Source organism: Hemibagrus wyckioides, linkage group LG13 (genome assembly GCF_019097595.1).
Source record: "Hemibagrus wyckioides isolate EC202008001 linkage group LG13, SWU_Hwy_1.0, whole genome shotgun sequence".
Taxonomy (NCBI): domain Eukaryota; kingdom Metazoa; phylum Chordata; class Actinopteri; order Siluriformes; family Bagridae; genus Hemibagrus; species Hemibagrus wyckioides.
Window position 1 is genome coordinate 5,557,790 of NC_080722.1, and position 17,211 is coordinate 5,575,000.

Consider the following 17,211-nt stretch of genomic DNA (forward strand, 5'->3'; position numbering starts at 1 on the left):
AGAACATGATAGAACATAATACAACATGTTTTAATCGCTCACCTTGTATTCCTCGGTGCGTAGCGTTTCGAGAGGAAGTCCGTTCCCTTCAGCATGAAAACACTGCTCCAGACACTGCCAAACACACAGGTCCAGATTTAGCTTTAAAATGAATAATATATCATTACAGATGATGATCTGTGATTGAAGGGGAAGGTGACGTGGGTGCTTTAAGTTGCTCTATCTTCAATTTCTTCTCTTCTGGTAAGGTAGGATTCTGTGTACTATCTATCTACTTGACTGTTGGATCTTGAGTCGTGTCATCTGAATTGTTGTGTTGCTGCGGAAGTGGACTGTTGGACTGTCCGAACGCATTCCGTGTATAGTCTGTGTATATAACGCAGGAGTATAGTGCATGGGGTTTATCTGACAGATGTTCCAGGACACACCTGTAGAGTGAACTGAAGTCTCTGAAAGTACACAATGTTGCTGTCCTCCTGCTGCGAGACCTGATGCAGAATCTTCACCGAGTTCGTCCACAATGGCATCAGCAAACTGGCACACACACAGACGGAAAAATAGAGGTCACATGCTGGCTCATAGTCATGCTTTCCTTCCTGAAATAATTTGTTTACTGAGACCTGTTTAAATCAGCAACAACAAAAACATGCATGATCCTATTCTCCTATAAAATAACAATGGCTATGGCATTGGACTAAGGTTCGGGAGGTTGTGAGTATGAATCCTAGCTCCACCATGTTGCCACTGCTGGACCCCTGAGCAAAGCCATTAACCCTCAGTTGCTCAGTTGTATAATAAAGGTAAGTCACTCTGGATAAGGACGTCTGCCAAATGCCATAAATATAAACATTTTCTATAGTTGTTTCCTACTTGGTGCATGTTACATTCTCTCAAATTAGAAAATCCACAAATTGCTTAAAGTTTAACTAAGAATGTTAAGATCTGACATATCGTTTATCCTTAGTTCACATTTACAATTAGGACTGGACATTATATCATTTAGAAAAGTGTCTAAATGTGCAAAGAAACCATTTAACAAACTGTTTTGCTGTAGCTCTACCGTGATAACTATATCTATTTAGTACTTTAGTGATAACTATATCTATTTAGTCAAATTATTTCATCATCACATCATGTTCAGTCTGTTTGTATTGAGGCTTGCAGAATGTTAATAATTTAAAAAAAACAAGATGGATCATAAAAATAGCATGCTGTTTTTTATTTAGTAATGTCTTGAATAAACTATTTCATTTATTCTTCTTCTTTTTTCAGGCTTTTCCCTTCAGGAGTCGCCACAGTGAATCATCTCTCTCCACCTATCCATATCTTCTACATCCTTAACACTTGCACCCACTAGCTTCATATCCTCATTTATTACATCAATATACTTCCTCTTCGGCCTTCCTCTTTGCCTCCTGCCTGGCAGCTCCATGTCCAACATTCTCCTACCAATATACTCACTCTCCCTCCTCTGAACATGTCTAAACCATCTTTATCTGTCCTCCCTAACTCTGTCCACCAAACGTCCAACATGAGCCGTCCCTCTGATGTACTCGTTCCTAATCCTGTCCAACCGTGTCACTCCCAAAGAGAACCTTCATCTCTGCTACCTCCAGCTCTGACTCCTGTCTCTTCCTCAGTGACACTGCCTCTAAACCATACAGCATGGCCGGTCTCACCACTGTCCTGTACACCTTCCCCTTGATTCTTGCTGAAATTTTTCTATCACAGAATAAACTATTTCATTTAATACATAATAATAGGATACAAAAATACTAATCAGCAGCTGTTATGTTTTGTGACAGTCGTTTACGAGTCTCTAGATGCTTTTTCAGCATCTCCTGCATATTTCACTCCCTTCCAACAGCAGCTATATGATATTGAGATCCATCTTTTCACACTGAGGACATCTGATGGACTTTTACGATATTAAACTATCACACAAGCTGCAAATGTTACCCTAATGCTTAAGAAGACAAAATGCCTTAAGAGCGAGGGGTGTGTAAACTTTTGAACAGCATGATTGTTGTAAAATGTTATTATTTTGTTTTGGGGGAAAATTATAAAGCTTCTTATGTAGAAAAAAAATAAAAACTTTAAACAGAATAATAGCAATATAAACCGATCATCCTGTTCAAAAGTTTACATCCCCCTTCAGATCGTAATGAACTGTGTGATTCATTTATGTGAATTCTACTATTATTACTATTACTATTTTTTTATGTGGTTTTTATCATTCCCTCTTATTATTTTCCAAATTCTGATCACTGATCACAATCACAAATTTGTTATACATATAGAATATTAATACAGTCATCTGTACAGATCATATAGACCCTGACTAGATATTCATTTCAGCCTGATATTTTAGCCATAAACCTAAAAAACCACTTTCAACATTCATTATTTGACAGCAGTCAATTAATCACTTACAGCATTCTGGTGACGAAATAAAATATTTGTTGCCTTATTTTGTTTCACAGATATAATACTAAAACCTGGATAATAAATAAAATCCAACCTGTTAAAGTTCTCCTGTACCAGATTTTCATTCATGTACTGCAGCTCCTTCTCCAGATACCGCATCAGAGGATCCACAGCCTAGAGAGAGAGAGAACACAATCACCCTGTAACACTTTTTCCCAGAGGCCAAAAAATGAAGTATCAGTTTTCAGCATACAAAGTCTTTGTCATGTCCCTCTCCACAGTGGTGGTTAATATGAAGCTCATATGAAAGTAGACACTCAGGACTTTGTAGTTTTTCAGAAGTGTTTTTCTCTAGCCTAGGGCAGTTTAGCGTCAATATAAATAGTAATATCAAACCCATTTCTGCTCTCTGAGACAGTCCAAGTGCATCTTATGTACTGGATCTTTAACCACTAAAATTCTGAATAAGGTTATACCAACAGAGGTAAAAATATCTCATACTGAAAGCCAACCATGCCCTGACTGATTTTATATCAGACTTGCGGCGACAAAATAATAAATTTGTTTATAGACGCACATCCTCTGTGGATCTAGATGGGAGCCGGTGTCGTGTGGCCATCCTGCGCACGTAATCCTCGATGTCCGTATGCAGCTGAAGAGGAAAGACACACACACACACACACACAATGTCATCTAAATGATGTCAGTATTATTACTTCATCCTCTGAACTGCACTGTTCTCTTCTCAGTTCTGATAAAAAGTCAAAAAGTCTTGGTTATTTTTTTCTGTACCAGCAGCTTTGACAATAGCTCTGGTTGTACAACCCAAAGATTTCTGTAAGATGATGATTCAGCATTTTTGGAAGGCGTCTGCAGTGTCAGCAAGCCTACCGCTGTGGAAAGGAGGTTACACTTTGTGGTTTCTTTGGTGTTAAAAAAAATGGTGAGAGAGAAAAATTAAAGTCAGTTGTGTAGCTGCTCCCAGTGCAATCAGCTGGGTCACATTTAGTGTCTAATTTAGAGTTTTAGTTTTGCACTGCAATTCCTAAGCTAATATTTCTAATGGACGCTTAAGCTCGTGTTTAGGTAAAGCATTAACCTCCTGATCCATGTACTGATAAATAAATCTTTCTAAATTGCCATTTAAGGCCGGAGCTGAACATTACTTGGGGCGGAGCTAATTTCAGGGCCAGAAAACTTTCATCAAAAGTCTGTCCATAGCCACTGTATGATTATATTGCAATTGTGATGTATCTTTATGTCTTATATGAATTTTGCATTTTAATTTCAAATTGCATCTTTAAAGTGTCAGGCTCTAAAGTGTTGTTGTTGTTGTTGTCACCTTCCGGGCGAGAGTGTCGACCGCCGAGCGAATCTCTCGGTTCAGAGCAGCCTGGGTGTGCTGCAGCTGGGAGGGGAGGGTGTTCTGAAACTGGTTTTCTCCAATCACGTTCCGTGTCCGCTCACGGAGCCCCGCCCAGTTCAGCTGCTGAGGTAGGCGTGTCAGCACTGACCGTAGGTGCTCCAGATCATTTACCACGACACACAGCTACAGAGAGAAAAGCAGAGAGATCAGACCCAACTATTTCAACAAACACCAAAAAGCAGGAAAGGGACAATGGCTATTTTATCCTTAAAAAAATGCATCTTGAGTAAAGGATGGTTATTACTGTTCTAGCTCACCATGTTGACAGCAGTGCTTGGGTCACAGTTCTCTGAGAGCTCCTTTACTCGAGATTTCAGCAGACGGCAGTACATGGACGCAATTTTGCACATATCCTAACACACACACATGCACACACATCACCGCATGAATCAGCATGACCGACAATCTATCACATGACACGATATGAGAGAAAAAACACGAGTATCTGTCTGAGTGGATTCTGACCAAATGTCCTTTCAACAATGGGGATATAGTGTATGCTTTCATTTAATGCACTAAGGTTAGGGTTCATTTTATGTGTTGCATAGCACTAAAATCTGTCACTGGAAGGTTTTCACAAGTAGATTAAGACAAGTGTGTGTGTATGTGTGTGTGTGTGTGTTTCCACCTCTGTCAGTTTGACCATGAGCATGAAGCCTTCCTCTGAATCAGGCCAACTCAGTTGTTCCCAAAGCTGACAAATTGGCTGTAGACACGCTGCCAGGTCCACGGCTGAAGAGCTGTGCTTTATGGGTACTGCTCCAGTCTGCAGAGGCTGTAACTACACACACACACACACACACACATTTATTCAAGCAGCCTACATTTACAAAAGTGTGTTATTATTTCAACCACATAAAATGACTTAAGGGACTTATTTAGATGCAACGTAGCCTTATAAACCCTGTCCATAAGTGTTGCTAGCAAAACCTTATTAATGTTTTATGCTTCATACATACCAAACTAAAGTTTGTGGTAAAGTTGGAAACTGTGAAAATGTCATTTTTGCTCATATTCAGCTTTTAGTCCACTATAAGGAACTAACTGTAAACACAATAGCCGTCTGTATTTTTTGGGTAGCATCTCCACAGTTCCCTCATTTTAAGACATTGTACTACAAAGTGATAATGTCTGGGATAAACTGATACTGTGGTCACTCCCAGTGGTGTGTGTTGGTGTGAGACATCTGTCTCAGGGTCAGCTGGCATAAACAGGCTAGCTGAGATAAGCTTCCCCTCTTTCAAGGAACAATATAAATAAACAATAAAAAGTCTTAAGTACTACAGTTTGGTCCATTCCGCACTCCAGTCCTGGATTTCCTACTCTGCTTCATCAACAGCATCAGCTCCTTTCTTCTTTCTTTCTTTCTTTCTTTTGAAGCATTACATGTGTGTTTATTTTCTTTAATTTGGTCAGCCACATCTGCTCTAGATTTCACGTCTACAAGATACACTGCAGCTCAGAGTCTGATTCACGTCCTGCAGTGACTCGATTCACTTCCGACAGTGAGTCGATTCAGAGTCGATTCACTTCCGACAGTGAGTCGATTCAGAGTGTGATTCACTTCCTGCAGTGAGTCAATTCAGAGTCAGATTCACTTCCTTTTATTATTATTATTATTGTTATTATTATTATTATTATTATTAAACATTATATATTATAGCATCATCTGCTTTGACCGCCCCAATATGGCATCACCATTAGACGACAGAATATAGCTGTGACGAGGGTGGGTGTGGTTTTGCTTGCTTTATCTGTTCCGTGTTTGTAGCTGTGATCATTCTGATTTTGAACTTTGTCTATCCTTACTACGTTCTGGATCTGCTCTTTGTTTTGTGTGCGCGCAGTTTGGTCCATTCCTTGGTTGACTCCAGTCCGGGATTTCCTACTCCGCTTCAGCAACAGCTCCATCGGCCAGGTGTTACTACGAATAAAATAATGCGATGTGTTGTCGCGCATGCGCAGAACAAATCGTGTTTCCAGTATAGATCGAGTATTGACAATCCGATGGAGTCTTAAAATGAGGTTTAATTTGGACAGTGATGTATGAACTTTCTGCTAGAAAGATATTGAATCTCAGGAACATTTTCATTTTTTTTTTTTTTTTTTTTACAGTTTTATTGTTAAATCCTTTTGGGACAGATTGAATGAGTAGTTGAAGAGGCAAAATGTAATGCCTGCCTTTGACTATCACATTGTTAAATTTATGCAAAAACAAAGAGATTTCTGTGCAATAATATGCTGATTGTAGCAAAGTTTTATATACACAAGTGCAGATTTGTTCAGGTTACTCCTTGTTTTACGGCATTTTAAAAACGATTTTGGAATTTTATTTCAATCCATAAAACATTTAAAATGGAAGAGTGCCTTAAAACTCTCTAAACGTCTGTCAACATACATGGTTTGACTTCACTTGAAATGTAATTTAATTTGTCTTATTATTTGCTTTTAGTATTGTTTTAATGTTTATTTTTAATAAAAAAAAATTTTGTATTATTTTGTTTATTATATGCTGTTTGGATTTATTGTTAATGTGTTTGACAATGGCAATGCCTGTTTGTTATTTGAAGGTTTGATAAAACCATTAAAAAAAAAAAAAAGTTAGTCTGGTATGGTTAGCTAGTTCCGCAAAAAAAGGTCATGTCACCACAAGTGAAATAAAGTCAAAAACCATAAATAAAAACAAAACCTGGCAGATGAAGCTGTTGCTGTTGCTGTAGCGGGGTAGAAAATCCCCAATATGGCATCGTCATTAGACGACAGAATATATGATCTTCGAATCTTCGATTTGCCTATTTGTGTTTGTGCTTGCTTTGTCTATTCCGTGTTCTTGGCTGTGATAATCCTGATTTTGAACGTTACCTATCCTTACATGCGTGCCTGATCTGCTCTTTGTTTTTGTTCGACTGTTTTATCTTTCTAAATGTTCACCAGAAATAGGTGTGCAGCTGCTGGTTATGTTGGAAGAAAGTTTCAGTCATCAGTTTATGGTTAGAGATTTTAGGAAAGAGAACTTGTATATTTCGAGAGAAAATACATACAACAAGCATGCATTGTCTAATCAAAATACACAAAAAGTGGAAAAAAAGAGAGAGAACTGTAAATTGTGTGTGGTTTCAGTGAGCTGACTAATAGGAAGTGTTTATTTTCTGTTTATTTGAGAATCACTTAAAACCCTTTAACTTGAAGACAGCTATGAGGACCATAGTTTTATAGATGGATGGTCCAAGCATAAAAATAATATTAATAATAATATTAATAATAATAATGATAATAATGATTACAATGATTACAACAACAACAATAATAATAATAATAATAATAATAATAATAATAATAATAATAATAATAATACCATCTTAGCCCTTGCATTTATCACTTTGCATTCAGCCCTTGCATTTATGTAGGTTACAGCAGATCCTTCAATAAAAGCTCACAGGATTACCTGATCCACCTGCACCGCTTTCTCCACTCGCTCCATCGTGGTGCTGAACGCTTTGTTTAGCCAGTAAGGCAAAGCTTCACGGAAAAACTCATGGAAGCCCATCAGCTCCAGCATCTTCTCTCTGAACAAGAGAAAAAGATCCATCATATGAGACATTTCAGAATTATGAGACTGTTACATGAACTTTTACTGAGATGCAAGCTGTGTTCTAGCTCTGTAGCAGCATCTTCTCATGCTTATTTTATATTTCTAGTACATAATGGGTGAGGGTTTCAAGTATATTGCCAGTTTGACATGACTAAAGATTTGTTAACTAAAGACATTCTGAAAGGACGTTTCAATCACCTACAGTCCTTGCATAAGTATTCACCCCACTTAAACATTTCCACATTATTAAAGCACCCCACAGGTTTAAATCCTGATCTTTATGCAGCCATAAAGTTTGCCTTGAAACTTGTCTCTATACTATGTAATGTTTCTTCCCCTAAGAGACTATAATGTATAAATGTTTCACCTCTTCTGTAGATAAGCTTTCTCTTTGTGGATGGCTTGCAAGCTCAGATACACCGGAAACAAACTGTTAGCCAAAGACTGATCCATATGATTCCCCAACTGACACATCATGGCTTGAACCTCCTTGGCCAGCTACACACACAAACACATACACGTGGACCTTAATGAAAAACTCTTCATAACAAAAAAAACAAGTGCATTATGTTATGTGGATCTATTTCTTCTCTTTAACTCCAGTTGTCAACTTGTGAGTTGAAACATAGATTATCTATAAGGCAGCAGGTTTAATTTCTAATTTTAACCAGTTTGAAATATCTAACAGTGCAAAATCACTAATGTCTGTTTGATAAATGCAGGATACAGCATGACTAAATATGACATTATCCTCAATAACACACATTTTAGAAATGATTGCGTGAAGTTTCTCACCAGAGAGTCGAGTTTCTGGTACACAACTGTAAACACGTCTAACTGCACAGCACTGAGGAGAGACCGAGAGAGGGATGTGATTATTATTACATTATTAATAAACAAATATATAGTAAGTGGTTTTGGTCATGTCAGTGGTTAAAAAAATAAAAAAAGTAAAATAAATAAATAAATAAATAAATTGAAATTAAAAAAGTAATTCAAATCATTGGTCACATATAAAATGTAAATCAAACAGAAATTATTACAAATAAAATGTAAAATTTTGGATGTGATGTGCTGATAGATAGCATATCCTGCAGATAAAAATGCCACAGCTAAGCCTAGATACTACACTGTGAGCAATGTATATGTGTTCCAGTGCAAAAGGTTGTGCCCCCTTCGGTTTCTGGGTGAAAATACTTTCTCTCTTTGTGCAGTTAATCTACAACAATGACAACATTTCCATTTTACTTCTCATTGGGAGAATCAGGAGAATGGGTTTTACATGACCAAGAACAGAAAATATGAACAGAGACCACTGACCTTTCATGGAGCTAAATGAGAAGATGAGGCTAAATGATGTTATTATGTTTAGGGAGACGGGTAACTGACCATTACACACAAATAGAGGTAACAGACGCAAAGACATTTAAAGAAAATAGCCAGAGAAATGAGAAAAATGTATGTACAGTTTTGTGTGTATTAGAGTTTTAGGACTCAAGTCCAGTCTTGTATTGACTTTGGGCTTGTCTCCAAATTCTTGCCATTTGTACCTGGACTTATTTCAGGCTTCATCATTGGTCTTGCCAAATATAGACTTGGTCATGAGCAACAATTTGTATTTTTTTGGCATGCACAAAATTCGACAGGAAGTAGCTCCTTCTAGAAAACAGCCTAATCATTGTTGCAATGCACATAGGAAGCAAACTAGTTGAAGTAAAAAGGCTTAGCCTTGAAAAGAATTTGAAGGTTTTTGGTCTTGAACATTTGTTTAGACTTAAAGACTTAGCCTTAGCCTCTTGAAGTAGAAACATATGACATATAGTAGAAACTATAGTAGTATCTGATGATACTGCTATATCAAGCCAGTCAGCTTGATGAGTTCCATGAACAACCTCACCCTCAATGCCAAAAAGACCAAAGAGATCATCTAACAGCAGACACTCCCCTATCTGAATCAACGGGTCTGAAGTAGAGCGTGTCTCTGGGTGTCCACATCTCCAAGGATCTGTCTTGGCATCAGAAGACCTCAATTCTAGTTAGGAAGGCACAATAGTGTCTTCCTGAGAAGGCTAAAAAAATTCACCTATCCCTCAAGATCCTGACCAGTTTTTACAGCTGCATTACTGAGAGCATCTTGACGAGCTCCATACAAAGGAAATCACTGCAAACGGTGGTGAAAACGGCCCAACACATCATCAGGACCCAACTACTTTGCAATGACACAGTTGTATCTATCTATCTATCTATCTATCTATCTATCTATCTATCTATCTATCTATCTATCTATCTATCTATCTATCTATCTATATCAGTCAATCTATTATAGTAATTTATTCGCAAAAACAACCCCTTCCTGTGAAATCATATTATTTATGCATTTGATTTAAAACTATTAGTGCATGATTTTCACTAATAATATTCATATTATCTACGTCCAACCTCGTTACCTGACAAACACTTTGTTCCAGACGTCTTTGCTCAGACAAATGTCCTCCTGCACTTCCTTAATCAGCAGAGTGAGGGCGCTAACCGCATCCAGCAAATCCTGTAGCAGGTCAGCGTAAACATTACATCGAACAACAACAACAAAAACTAATGACACATGTATTTTATTAATACAGAAGTATTCGGTATCTCACCTTTGTCATCGGCTGGTGTAGTCCTTTTTTAATGTTGAACCACTCCTCAGTTCCAGTCTGTGAGAAAAATCCAGCAGGGAAATTAGGCAGCTAATCAAAATCAACTGCAGTCTCTGTGATCTAATGTTGATGTATAGCTTCACACATTATTATTTTATTGTTTCTTACCACTACTGCATCATTGACCTCGTCGTGTAAGGCAAAGTTTGCTGGGTTGAGCTTCTGGAAAGCTCGAGTCTTACAGATCTGGACCAGAACCCTACACACACACACACACACTATAAATTCAGCTAATTAATGCCTGCTAGACCTAAATCTAACCTCAGTAAATAAAAGGAAGATTTTGGCTCTTTCAGTATCTCCAGTTTTTGGAAATATGAGGTTTTCCCTGTCCATGGCCTGCACAAGGTGAAGCATGTCAGATATTCCTACCCTTTGTGGGGACATTTGGTTCTGTACCATGGTTTTGTCAGTGTCGTACCTGAGCAGTGTTTGTAACCGTGGTGTGCATTTGGGTGTCGGTGGAAAGATGTCTCTGTACTTGGACACTAAACACAGACCGTACTGCAGGAAGCCATGCAAAGAGTCTCCCAGCTCTTGTTTCTGTTAACACACACACACACACACACACACACACACGGAAAATTACAACTTTAACTCGATCATGAATGCAGAAACAGATTCGTAACACAGCTTGAGTGCTCTCCCACCACATCTTGCCCAGCTTTAACCACATCAGACCTTATGCAAGAAAAAAACATTTTGAAAATAGCAACACTTCATATGCAATGATTTCAACACCAGCGACAGCAGCAGAGACAGCAAGTGCTTCGTCTCTCTGAACACCTACAAGCACACTCCTACATGGAGGATTGTAGAACTAAAGGCTTATTTCATACTTTACCTTCACAGTAACAAAAAAAATAACCCCTGAAAAACCCCTTCAGATTTCTTTTTACATTTCTATACAGGTTCCTCTTTGGCATGCATCTCAAGCAGAAGTAAAGTTCTAGCATTTTATAAAGTGAGAGCTGAGAAAATGTAATTATTTACAGAATATTTCATTCTCAGCACTACTGAAAGTGGCTCAACTACCTCTACATTTATAAACTCACCTAGTTGCTGCCAAATTGCACAGAATGATGTATTACAGTAAGAAATCACAACTTGTGATTATCAACATCATCAACATCACTTTCTGTCTCATTACTGGAGTCAGAATTCACTCATGGTGTTTTACTAACCGGAACGGCATCATTTCTTCACTTCACTAATCTCTGTACCCTTTACATCAGTGGAGAAACAATCGCTGATTCATTCAGTCATTTTTACTGAAATTGCTCTTATCCAGACTTACAGAAGTGCTCTGAAGTCTCGATCAATGATTATAACATGATACTGGCTCAATAAGTCATGGATTAATAACACTATCAGTCTAAAAATTCTGTTGTTTAAAGAAATAAATTTCTTTAAAAAGTGTTATTTTAAGTCCTTTTAAGAGTTGCATTATTTTTTATATATTGTGACCGACTGGGGGTTCAATTGTACGAAGGTCTCTCTCTCTCTCTCTCTCTCTCTCTCTCTCTCCCCTGTCACTCTGTTCTGTTGCCTACATTTCGTGTTATTAATCTTTTTGTCTGTTGTCTGTTGTCTCTATAGACTCTCTTCTTCTCGGGTGCTCTTCTCTGTTTAGTTGATGCTGTGATATTAAAGATTAAGTCTGTATCAACATATACTGTAACTGTTTAAGATATAGATCAACTCGTGAGGAAATGACGAGGTTTCAAACATTGGTTTTTACCACTAAGACTTTTTTTTTTTTTTATCAGGCTGATGGCTAAGCAAGCTCAGCAATAACCTGAAACATTTCCACATTATACAAAAGCCATGTGGACACCTAAGCTATGCATCCATATGGTGTTCTTCATCAGACTATTTTCAGAAAACTGGAAGCACAGGCTTGTTTTTGTATGCTGTAGCATTACAGTTTCCCTTTGCAGGATTCAGCATGACAACAAGCTCCATGAAGACATGGTGTGGAGGTTAAGGTTGGAGCGAAAGAACTTGAGTGTCCTGCAAAGAGCCGTAACCCCATTGAACACTTTTGGAATGAACTGGAACAGGAGTCTCATTACAATCCCAACATCAGCGTCTGATCTCACTAATGCTCTTGTAACCCAAGGATCACAAATCCCCACATTCACGCTCCAACATCTAGTGGAAAACCTTCCCAAAAAGGAAGATTAGAGCTTATTATAATGGTAAAGAAGGATGAAATCTGAAATTGGATGTCAAATAAGCAATAAGAGTATGATGCTCAGGTGTGGCCCTGTGATGGACTGGTGACCTGTCCAGGGTGTGCCCCTGCCTTTCACCCAGTGTGCGCTGGGACAGGCTCCAGCAGACCCCCGTGACCCTAATTAGGAATAAAGCAGGTATAGACAATGGATGGATGGATTGATGGATGGCTGGATGGATGCTCAGGTGTCCATTCACTTGGCTATGTCATGTATAATCAGCAGAACGACCCAGGAGAAAGGTCAAAACCTGATTTTATGTCCTTTACGGCTGTTTTTTTTCTGTCTGTCTGATGTCATACAAATTCTGAGTAGTAGCAGTAACTCTTCTTCATTACACAACCCTATCATTTATTATTTTCCTCTAACATCATGCTGCCACATGTTTTATTCCAACCATTTATTTATTACAACCATCACTGATCAAATGCCACTACAAAATAAAAAGAAATGTAAACAGTATGTTTTTATTATATTTAGTGTTTCTGATGCTTGTCCAAAATTGACACTATATTTTCAAACAAATCAGAGATTTTAAAAGGAGCTAATTTTTCGCTCACTGGATTGAAACAAAACACAGTTTGAGAAAATATAAAACTGGAGCTGTTGAGTAGTAAAATTGAATCATCAGCTATAAGTAACGTAATAGCTAGCATAATTAGATTAGATTAGACGAACAATTCTGATTTTATTCGACATGTCAGATGTTTTGAGAGCCTCTGACCTGTTGGTAAGGGAGTTCCTGCTGGTCCCAGTGGTACTCAATGCTAGTCAGCTGATGAAACAACACTTTAGAGTCCACCTCCAAGCTCTGATACAGTTTACTGTAGGCCACCCACTTCCTGCACACACACACGCACACACACACACGCACACACACACACACACACACACCAGATTGTTATCACAATATGCTGATCTTATTATGTGAGTCTGCATAAACTTGCTTATTAGGCACTAAACAGATGTAGTGAGGAATGCATCATCCTAAGAATGTTCTAGACGTCATTTATTCTCCTTATAATCTGTGTATATATACAGAAACTCACGCCAGGTCCTGCAGGAAAGGAGAAATATCATTCTGAGTGGCATAGTACTCTAGCAGCATGCTGGCTTCTCCACACAGCTCACCTTTCCAGGGAGCGCTGTCCTGATCAGGCACAAAAACACACAGATAATCAGTGGACGGGAAAAGATGAGAATAATACACACACACACATACAGGTGGCATCACATTAAACATTCTAGTGTGTCCAGTATCTGTGGTGTATACTGTTAATTTCAACCTTATCTATGAGATACACTGAATATGATGAGCAATAATTACATTTATGACATATGGAGACAGCTTTAGGTGGACCTGAGATTCAAACTCTCACAACCCTGCGATCAGTCATCCAACGTCCTAACCACTCAGCTACCACTTCCCCTTTAATTACGACCACTACCACTACCACTTTAAATACTTCCTCCTGTTAAATGACACAGCAAAGTGTTCAGAGGTTAAGGAGAATGCATGCTTTGTATGTTGTACTCAGATCAAGGCCACATCATCCTACAACTGGTTTCTAACTAAACTTCTCTAAATTAGGCTTTTTTCTGAAATCAATCGACTAAAGAGTTAATTATACAGGAATGCTGAGTGTCCATCAAATGATCTGTAGCCATCCATCCATCCAGCTATTTGTTCTACATAGAAGTACATAGTACATAGAAGGTTTAATTACCCAGTGTCCCAATAAATAAGAATGTATAATTATCAATAGATAGATAGATAGTTAGAGTGAGAGAGAGGGTTGAAAGGAGGGATAGACATACAGACAGACAGACAGACAGACAGACAGACAGAGAGATAGATAGATAGATAGATAGATAGATAGATAGATAGATAGATAGATAGATAGATAGATAGATAGATAGATAGATAGAATAAGGAGAGATAGATAGACATACAGACAGACAGACAGACAGACAGACAGACAGATAGATAGATAGATAGATAGATAGATAGATAGATAGATAGATAGATAGATAGATAGATAGAATAAGGAGAGATAGATAGACATACAGACAGACAGACAGACAGACAGACAGACAGATAGATAGATAGATAGATAGATAGATAGATAGATAGATAGATAGATAGATAGATAGATAGATAGATAGATAGATCAACAAATGACTCAATGATTTGACCTAATTGTTAGGTCAATTTTTTGACCTGTGTTTCTGTGAAACACAATAAATGTCAGAACGAGGCAGGATCTAGTTTATAGTCCCTCAATCTAGTGTTGGTTTTACCTCCGAGTGCAGCTGAGTGAAGATGAACGAATTCCACATTAAAGAAGATTCATAATGTATGAAGACTAAAAATGTACAATTATAGACCTTTTCCACTATAATTCTCTTAATGCACACTATTTGATTGTTTGTGTTAGTTGTTTCTATAAATAAACATAATCTAGGCCACTTCCATTGTTCATAGTCATTTCACACTACTAGCTATATGTGGTTTATGGTGTTAGTTATGGTAAATACCTGTTGTTTGGAGATGTAGGCCTGCACAAACTGCTGCAGGATGCCGCTATAATTCACGTACAGGCTTCGGCCAGCGCTCAGAGTATCATCTCGCTGTCAATTACAGACACAGAGCATTGATTACCGTTTCCTGCATGTCAAAATGAAATAACCTGGGAAATCCCTTCGCATGGTGAAATTATGAAATTTTTCCTTATATATACAATTCTGAAACTGAAAATACTACAGGCGTTTCTGAACTCTAATACTGTAGGTTTCTCATTTGCAAATTCGCAGCAGTTTGATGTTACTCCTAAATATGAAAAGGAAGAGATTTCATTCCGAATAAAGTATCAGGGACATTTTGACAACCTTTATTTGTTTTCAAACTGAATTAAGGGCCTGTTGTGCCACCCTGAGTGTCATTTCCTAGTCCACCCTATTAGGAAATCACACTCAGCCAGTGTTTAAGCAAACTGACCATGCTTGTCAGTGTGATCTTTGCAGGAAAGATTAAACAGCATATAATAATCCATTCGCAAATACTTGTTTAATTAATTTCTTAAAATCTTTTAAATCAGTTTCCATAATTCAGCCACAGTGACATCCGCTTGGGTTTAACAGAACACAACACAACAGGTATATAAATATATAAATACAACTGATCTGTATATTTAATGTTTTTTTTGTCTTGCGAACACAGATAAAATAAGTTTAAGAATAGGTAGAGCAATACGTAGTCCTGTTTGTATGTTTAAATTGAATTAGTAATAAAATTAAAATAAATAAATAAATTGAATATAAATATATATAAACAGAAATTAATTAAAATTCATTTTAATTTTAAATTAAATAAATTTAAATTAAATAAAAGCATTTATTTAGTTTTACACACATTATATATTTTTTCTTATTACTTCTTCTTATTTATTTAATATTATTCCATACTCTTGTATCTTTTTTTTTTTTAAATTACTATTAAAAATTTATTTATTGCATCTGTAATTCCCCATCACATTGTTTCCATGCCACTGGCAGCTGAAGATAAGACCCAGTAGATATGTAATGGTGCTCACCTGCTTGTGGATAAATTGGATCTGCAGGTGGCACCTCCCTCGGTCTGGGTACGTCTCGGTCCGAGGCTGGAGTATGTACCATTCATCTTCTGTACAGCGCAGGTCCTACAATGAACCAGGAAAATTGTTATATTTAAACTGTAGTCCATATATACTACATTTATTTCCATTCTCCTATATTTAGAAGTTTATGTTTACATGTAAAACAAAAGAATGACTGCAAACTGATTGATTAACATTTAATAATTTGAATTCTATGGAGTGAAACCTGTGTTTATGGATATATAAAATGAATTGTTGCATATACATTAGCACCTATATTGAGATTTACAAGTACAGACACTTTATGTTGTATATTTTCTTTGCTTGCTTATCATACTTGATGGCATAATTTTGGAAAAATGTTTTTTAATTATGATTTTAAACGTGGTATAAACAGGTTGACACTCATAATTTCCAGTGCTTTATATTATATGCACCACTTTTATTATACTGCAGCACCGTTCTCAACTTCTCAACTCTGATTGGTTAAAAAAAAGCTGTTTATAGCTGCTATAATTCAGATTAGATTTAATGCAGGAACCCATTTGTCTTATGGACATTCCACAACATTAAATGTAACTACAAACAAATAAAATGTAACATAAAAATGTGCTGTTATGGGAAAATAAACACTTCAGGGTGGTTTGGTAATGCTTCATTTCATTGATTATTTTACTTTTGATTGATTATTCTGATTATTATTGATTATTTTTTACCACATTGTGTTTAACTCCTTATTTATATATCACATATTCTTTAGTTTTTCTTTTTAATAGCACATTCCAGCTCAAAGTGTTTTATTTCTCTTATTCCAGATGAATTTGGTCATATTAATTGGACCTATAAAATGAATACATATTTCTTTAATATATAGAAACTGTTTATAAATGTGTTTTAGCAATATATTTTTTAAACCTCGTCAGTTTCTTTCCCTTTTTTTTGCACATCACTGATTTGCTTTCTAGAGCTAAAATATTAAGCACAGTATGCAAAATACTTTTTTGTGATTGATAAATATCAGCAAGAATCAAGGGGAAGGTGTACAAGACAGTGGTGAGACCGGCCATGCTGTATGGTTTAGAGACAGTGTCACTGAGGAAGAGGCAGGAGTCAGAGCCTAAGATGTTGAGATTCTCTTTGGGCGTGACACGGTTGGACAGGATTAGGAACGAGTACATCAGAGGGACGGCTCATG

General features: G+C 37.1%; 1 protein-coding gene across 1 annotated transcript in view; it reads right to left on the reverse strand.

Moving 5' to 3' along the window:
- Positions 1 to 17,211, reverse strand: part of unc13d (unc-13 homolog D (C. elegans)) — a 33,803-nt gene that overhangs the window by 4,385 nt on the left and 12,207 nt on the right. Inside the window, exons 13-30 of the mRNA XM_058405976.1 lie at positions 15,975 to 16,079; positions 14,920 to 15,012; positions 13,431 to 13,531; positions 13,106 to 13,223; positions 10,566 to 10,687; positions 10,253 to 10,343; positions 10,085 to 10,141; positions 9,893 to 9,990; positions 8,241 to 8,292; positions 7,813 to 7,943; positions 7,299 to 7,419; positions 4,482 to 4,634; positions 4,111 to 4,206; positions 3,770 to 3,976; positions 3,005 to 3,079; positions 2,522 to 2,601; positions 429 to 534; positions 43 to 114 (exon numbers count right to left, since the gene is read on the reverse strand). Coding sequence (XP_058261959.1) covers positions 43 to 114; positions 429 to 534; positions 2,522 to 2,601; positions 3,005 to 3,079; positions 3,770 to 3,976; positions 4,111 to 4,206; positions 4,482 to 4,634; positions 7,299 to 7,419; positions 7,813 to 7,943; positions 8,241 to 8,292; positions 9,893 to 9,990; positions 10,085 to 10,141; positions 10,253 to 10,343; positions 10,566 to 10,687; positions 13,106 to 13,223; positions 13,431 to 13,531; positions 14,920 to 15,012; positions 15,975 to 16,079 — 1,878 coding nt within the window. The remainder of the gene's footprint in view (positions 1 to 42; positions 115 to 428; positions 535 to 2,521; positions 2,602 to 3,004; positions 3,080 to 3,769; positions 3,977 to 4,110; positions 4,207 to 4,481; positions 4,635 to 7,298; positions 7,420 to 7,812; positions 7,944 to 8,240; positions 8,293 to 9,892; positions 9,991 to 10,084; positions 10,142 to 10,252; positions 10,344 to 10,565; positions 10,688 to 13,105; positions 13,224 to 13,430; positions 13,532 to 14,919; positions 15,013 to 15,974; positions 16,080 to 17,211) is intronic.